The sequence below is a fragment of the Ammospiza nelsoni genome, chromosome 15 (genome assembly GCF_027579445.1).
Source record: "Ammospiza nelsoni isolate bAmmNel1 chromosome 15, bAmmNel1.pri, whole genome shotgun sequence".
NCBI classification, from domain to species: Eukaryota; Metazoa; Chordata; class Aves; order Passeriformes; family Passerellidae; genus Ammospiza; species Ammospiza nelsoni.
This window is the reverse complement of record NC_080647.1, coordinates 17794050-17800381: the sequence shown is the minus strand read 5'-3', so window position 1 is coordinate 17800381 and position 6332 is coordinate 17794050. Positions and strand designations below refer to the sequence as shown.

The 6332-nt window shown below is 51.9% G+C and overlaps 1 protein-coding gene across 1 annotated transcript in view; it reads left to right on the top strand.

Moving 5' to 3' along the window:
* The first annotated feature begins 310 nt into the window (after positions 1–310).
* Positions 311–6332, top strand: part of LOC132079941 (ubiquitin carboxyl-terminal hydrolase 12-like) — a 31173-nt gene continuing 25151 nt past the window's right edge. Inside the window, exon 1 of the mRNA XM_059482847.1 lies at positions 311–379. Within this exon, the coding sequence (XP_059338830.1) occupies positions 332–379 (48 nt within the window). The 5' untranslated portion in view covers positions 311–331. The remainder of the gene's footprint in view (positions 380–6332) is intronic.

The window sequence follows — 6332 nt, the reverse complement described above, 5'->3', positions numbered from 1 at the left end:
CCCATTCCCATTCCCGACCCCATTCCCATTCCCATTCCCATCCCCATTCCCGATCCCATTCCCATTCCTGACCCCATTCCCATTCCCATTCCCATCCCCATTCCCGATCCCTTTCCCAACCCCATTCCCATTCCCATTCCCATCCCCATTCCCGATCCCATCCCCATTCCCGATCCCGTTCCGCAGCCCGTCCCCCCGGACCGAGCACGCCTCGGAACGGTGGTTTCGCGGCGCAGGCGGCGCTGTTTCGGCGGCGCACGGCCCGGGCCGGTTATCGGGTGCGCAGGTGGCGCTGTCAGTCGCGGCCCAAGATGGCGGCGGCCGGGGGCGGATGGAGGCGCTGGTGACGGTGCGGAGACTCGCCGCCGTCTGTACCATGGTGAGAGCCCTGGGGCCGCCCGGCCCGCGCCGCCGCTCCTCGGGGGCTCCCGGCCTTGTGCCCCGCGCCGAGCGGCGGGGAGAGCCCGCGCTGCGCGCCCCGGCGCCGTGCGGGCAGTTCAGAGCCACCGCTGCGGGAGGCCCCGCCGCCGGCACCGGGCTCGGAGGGGCCGGGGCGGAGCGGCTGTGCCCGGGCAGGGCGAGCGGAGCGCGGGGAGCCGCGGCCGGGCTGAGCGCGGGTGCCGGCCTGGCCGGGGCTCGCAGGGCTTTGGGATAATGGGGTGAAATCCCGGTGGGAGAGGCGCCGGAGGCTCGGCAGGAACGCGAGCCCGGCGCTCCCGGTGGGTGTGTCTGCGCCGCCCGTGCCCTGAAATGTTCTTCGGGTCGGTGCGTGCTGCCTTTCGCAGAGAAAAGGAATTATCGAGCATTAATTGGCCTTGTGCCCAGGTCGTGTCGGGTTGTTGTGATAACTGAGTTCATTTTAAAGCTCGTTCTACTCGTTTGTCAGAGCTCTGCAGTGGCTCCACGTGCATGCGTGTACCGGGACCGTCCCTGCCGCCAGCCGGGCAGAGAGGCAGGCTGGTAATTGCATGATTATGCAGAATTCTTAATGAAGCTCCGCTGCTGTGTAAATAGAGCCCGGAGTGGCCGGGCTGGCGCTGGGCACGGCTGAAATACCTGAGCCCGGCCGTGAAACAGCGGAGCTGAGCTCACAGAACCTTCTGGGAGGAGCTCCGTGCTGCGAGCCCGGGCTGCAGGAGGCGCCCACTGGAGCAGTTCGGTGTTCACAGTCCCTCCTTTTCACTGCTCAGCTCCCCTCTCCCTCTGCAGCCTGCACACCGGTCACTGGCTCTGTTTTACCTGTGTGGGACAGGAACAGGATTTTCCTTCTGTTCCGTGCAGGTGCTGCCTCCCAGTGTGAGTCCAGGCCCAGCTGAGCTGAGCCAGTAAAAACTGACCAAAATGCCCAGGTCCAAACTGAGCATTTGCAGCCTCACACCCTAACAGGAGACATCAACCTTTGCTTCTCAAATCCCTGGCCTTGGAGACCTCCCTGGAAGTCTTTGGGAGAAAGTTTCCCAGAACTTCATCCTTCCTTAATGTCACTAAATGGGTTTTTTTCCTACATAATTTGTTTTTTTTTAATTGCCATGACAGACCCAGGTGAGATGAAGGCCATGAGAGGTGAGTCAGGAATTTGCTGAGGAGTTCTGCACCCAGGGGCAGAGATTGACTCAGTCCCTGGAATATTTTGGGTGCATTCCTGGGAGCAGCTGGGACTGAGAGGGCAGAGCATTTCCCTGGGACTGTGCAGCCACACCTGAGCACATCCCTGTGGGCTTTTGGCATTTTTGCTCCTGATTTTGGCTGGGAGGATGGATGGAAGCTGGGCAGGTTCCTCCCGTTCCCCTCCTGAGTTTCTGGGAATTCTTTTCCAAGAACTGCAGCAGATTCTCCCCATTGTGTTTCAAGTGGAGAATTTGCTGTTTCAGTTCTGTGCAGAAATAATTGCATGAAACTGTCCTCCAAATTTCTTAATTAGTCATTTAATCAAGTGCTGTGGGATCTGTCAGCATCAGTGTTTAGGTGCATGTGTAGCTTGGCTAAATTTACTGTCAATATTAACATTTATTCCCTCATCTAGCCCAGGAAATTAAGGTCTGGGTGCTGGATTTTAGAACTGGATCAGTTTATTTGCATGTCCAGCAAGTAAAAATACTGTTAAAAAAAAGGTAGATGAAAAAGCTGAGCTTTCTTTTTAAAAACATTGAAATACATGAACAAAGTCCCTTTGGGAGCTGCTTTCTCCAGGATTATGCTAAACTGGAGTGATTGTACAGAACTTTACATATTTTTTTTAGTAAAACATGCAGTTTTAACCAGCATTTCCAGTCATCATCTGTGCTCCAGGCTGGAACAGTGAAACCCAGGTTTGTGACATTGTCAGACCCTTCAGCCTCACAGGGACTGCTGTTCCTGACTGCTCCTCAGCCACCCCATTCCTCTCCAATGTCTCTCTAAAAATGAAATCCCAAGCTTGAGTTCATTCCAGCCAGTGATGAGGTTGAGCTTGGATCATCTCCCCTCCCTGAAATCACTTCTGGAGGATCAGCTCTGCTGTGCCTCAGGGTGGTGGCATTTCCTTGGTGGGAGCACCATCCCTTTTCCAGGGTTTTGATGCCTCAGGTTTGAGCTTTTCTGTTTTTCACATTCAGTGCTGCTTTAGTGTGTGGGTCTGGGTTCATATTATGGGATGGTGAGCCTAGGGAGACAAAACAATTCCTGCTCCAGCTGGGGACCAAGGACAAATGATCCAAATCTCAGCCCAAGAGCACAAACACCCTGAGCTGAGAGAGAAAAACAAGCAGGGTGGGACTGCATGGGCTAAAGCTGGAACGGGACAGTGAACTGCAATATGGAAATGGAGCAGAACTGATCACAGTGAGAGAGCCCATGACCAGTCAGGGATTTTTGTGACCATTTTGGTTCATCTTGGGTGCACCCTGGTATGGCCCAAGGTGGATCCATGGAGGAGATCCTTTTAATACATCCCTGCTTTATTCTTTAACTCTGCCCAGCCTCTGCTCAGCTCAGCCTTCCCAAGGCCTCAGTTTCACCACATCCCTGTGGCAGCTCCAGCCTGGGCAGGACTGGGAGCAGGGGTTGTTCCCTGGGATGTGATTCCTGGCTTGGGGAGGCTGTGGCACCACGGGGGAAGCACAGCCATGGCCAGGAGCCACTGCTCCAGCTCTGCCTCCCTGGCACCAGCTTTGTGTCCCAGCCCTTCCCTCTGCTCTGGGCTTTGGGGTTTTTCCTTCTGTTTGCAGGGAGCTGCAGGATTGAGGGAAATGGCTGCAGAGGTGGAAACAGAGAGCACTGCTGAGGCATTTTGCTTAAACAATCTACAGTTGCTGTTTCAGAAGTGTTTAAAGGGGAGTCTGGGGTGCACAGGTGGGAATGCTCTCTTGGAGAGGGGGGCAGAATTCCTTGGGTCTGACTGCATCCTCTGACCCAGGATGTGTTTGCTGTGCTCTGAGGCAGTTGTAGAACTGAGTTTCTCATTCAGAACTTGAGGATTTTGTTGAATTGACAGAACTTTTGGAAAAGCAGACCAGAACTTGAGAAGGGAGCAAGGTGCAAAGGCCAGAGCTGGGATTTTCCTCCCTGGCAGCTTGTGAGGAGTCTGTAGCAAGCTGTGAGCAGAATTTTGTTTCTTGTAGGCAATTAGGGCCACTTCCTCTAGGTTCATGTCTAATTGTTGGTCAAACCAGTAGGACATGCCTGAAGAGCTCCAATCCAGGCTACAAATTGGGGGTAGCCTTACACAGTCTGAATCAGGACATAATTATTGACTTCAGTGCTGCAGGGGAGGTGGCTGCAGCATTTGTAAGTGCCACATTTCCATTTGCCACCTGAATAATTTACACTGGGCAGCTCAAGCAGAGCTGTGGTGTCCCTGGTGTGGAATGTCACCTCCCTGCTGTCACCTGTAGCTGTAGGACTTTGCTTTGGCTCTATCAGAGAATTAACATTTATAGCTTTTATTTTTATCACTGCAAGAAGGGAAGGTGGAGCTGGCTAAGCAGATTTCTGTCTCCAGCAGTGCTCTGCTTCTTGACTGACTTGTTAAGCTGAAAGAAACCAAATATTCATCTTTGCACTTAGAGCCCAGCCTGAGAATAACTGAGAATAATTGTTTTGGGGGGAAAAAAAAATATACAACCCTTTACAAAGTAGGGAGGAGGTCACTTCAAGGTTTTCCCACATGCTGTTTGTGTTGTGGTTTAATGCTGTGTGTGATGGGTGTTTGTTGCTGCACATTTGGGGTTTCTGACAGTTTGGGGCTGGAAGCAAAGGAGGCTGCAGTTCAGGTGGACCACACAGGTCCCCTTGGAATGAGCTTTGGGATTTTACAGGAGTCCTGAACACCTGAAGGAGCTTTTGTGCTGTTCTGGTGCCTGCTTTGATTGTCTGTAAACTTTTAAAATGTCATTCTTTAATGAGATTTCTCTCAGGAAAATGAGAGATCATGAGAGCTCCCAGCTGTGTTGTGCCATGGGCACTCCATAGTTCATTAGTTCAAAGTAGACACTGATTTTATTAGAGGACTTCTGCTTCAGTTCATGTAAAAATGAAATGTGAATACCTGGGGAAAGATGCAAAAATAAGAGTGTAGCTTGTTCAAGATGTGCTCTGTTACTCAATCTCTGTTGTTTGGCTCTTTAATCAGGATTTAGAGGAAATGCTTTTATTGGAATTCATCTGTTTGCATGCACATCACTTGCTGTCTTGTTGCCATTAAAAAAGCAATGGCTTTCAGTGCTTGCTCCAGCAGATGTCAGTTTGGGGGATTCCTGCACTTGCTGCCAAAAGAAAGGGCAGCACTGTGCATCATTATGGTTTGTTTGTGTGTTGTATTTTCTATTTTCAGCTCCTTTTATAGTGAACACTTAAAGTGGGCTTGTAAAACAGATGGGGAGAAACTTTGTTGTGAAAGGACAAGAGGGAATGGTTTTAAATGAAAAGTGGGTTAATTTAGACTAGAAAGGAAGGAATATTTTTCATTAAGGATGGTAAAGCACTGGCACAGGTGCCCAGAGCAGCTGTGGCTGCCCCTGGATCCCTGGCAGTGCCCAAGGCCAGGTTGGACAGGGCTGGGAGCACCTGGGACAGGGGAAGGTGTCCCTGCTGTGGCAGGGGGTGGCAGTGGATGAGCTCTAAGGTCCCTTCCAGCCTAAACTATTCCATGATTTATCCACTTAACCCCTCACACACCGAGTTGTGAATATATCTCCCCATTCAGATCCATTGATTGGGCTCACAGCTGAATTTTGCTGCGCTGTGCCTGTGTAATAGCTGAAGTTATAAATGAAATATTAACCTATTTATAAATCTTTGCTCTCCCTCAGCATCCACTTCCTCACCCTCCACAGCATTGTCCCTGCCCTGTTTGATGTGTGAGGCTCCTGATAAAATCTCCCTGCCAGCTCACAAAAGAACAATGCTGGTAAACACTGGGCCCTGCACAGCTGGGAGCTGTTTGTGTTTGTTCTCTCAGGGAGCTGCAGAGTCCCTGGGAGCTGAGCTGGCAAAGCCTCCCCTGCTGTGTGTGTTACTGGGTCACTGCAGAAACACAGGGGCACCACGAGGCTTGGGGGGGGAATCAGGGGGATGGGCTGGGAGCTGTGGGATGTGGGAGGCTGAGGGGACTGGGATGGACTGGGAGCAGTGGTGATTTGGGAGCCTGGGATGGACTGGGAGCAGTGGTGATTTGGGAGCTTTGGATGAACTGGGAGCAGTGGTGGTGTGGGAGGCAGTGGCTGAGGAGACTGGGATGAACTGGAATGAACTGGGATAGACTGGGAGCAGTGTGATGTGGGAGGCAATGGCTGAGGAGACTGGGATGTGCTGGGAGCAGTGGTGATTTGGGAGCCTGGGATGAGCTGGGAGTGGTGTGATGTGGGAGGCAGTGGCTGAGGAGACTGGGATGGACTGGAATGAACTGGGATGGACTGGGAGCAGGGTGATGTGGGAGGCAGTGGCTAAGAAGACTGGGATGGACTGGGAGCAGTGGTGATTTGGGAGCCTGGGATGGACTGGGATGCACTGGCAGCAGTGCTGATGTGGGAGGCAGTGGCTGAGGATTGGATGGACTGGGATGGACTGGGAGCACCACACAGATTCCCTTGGAATGAGCTTTGGGATTTTACAGGAGTCCTGAACGCCTGAAGGAGCTTTTGTGCTGTTCTGGTGCCTGCTTTGATTGTCTGTAAACTTCTAAAATGTAATGTTTTAATTGTCCTCAGGAAAATGAGAGATCATGAGAGCTCCCAGCTGTGTTGTGCCATTGAGTTGGGGAAAGTGGGCACTCCATGGTTCATTAGTTCAAAGTAGACACTGATTATATTAGAGAACTTCTGCTTCAGTTCATGTAAAAATGAAGTGTGAATACC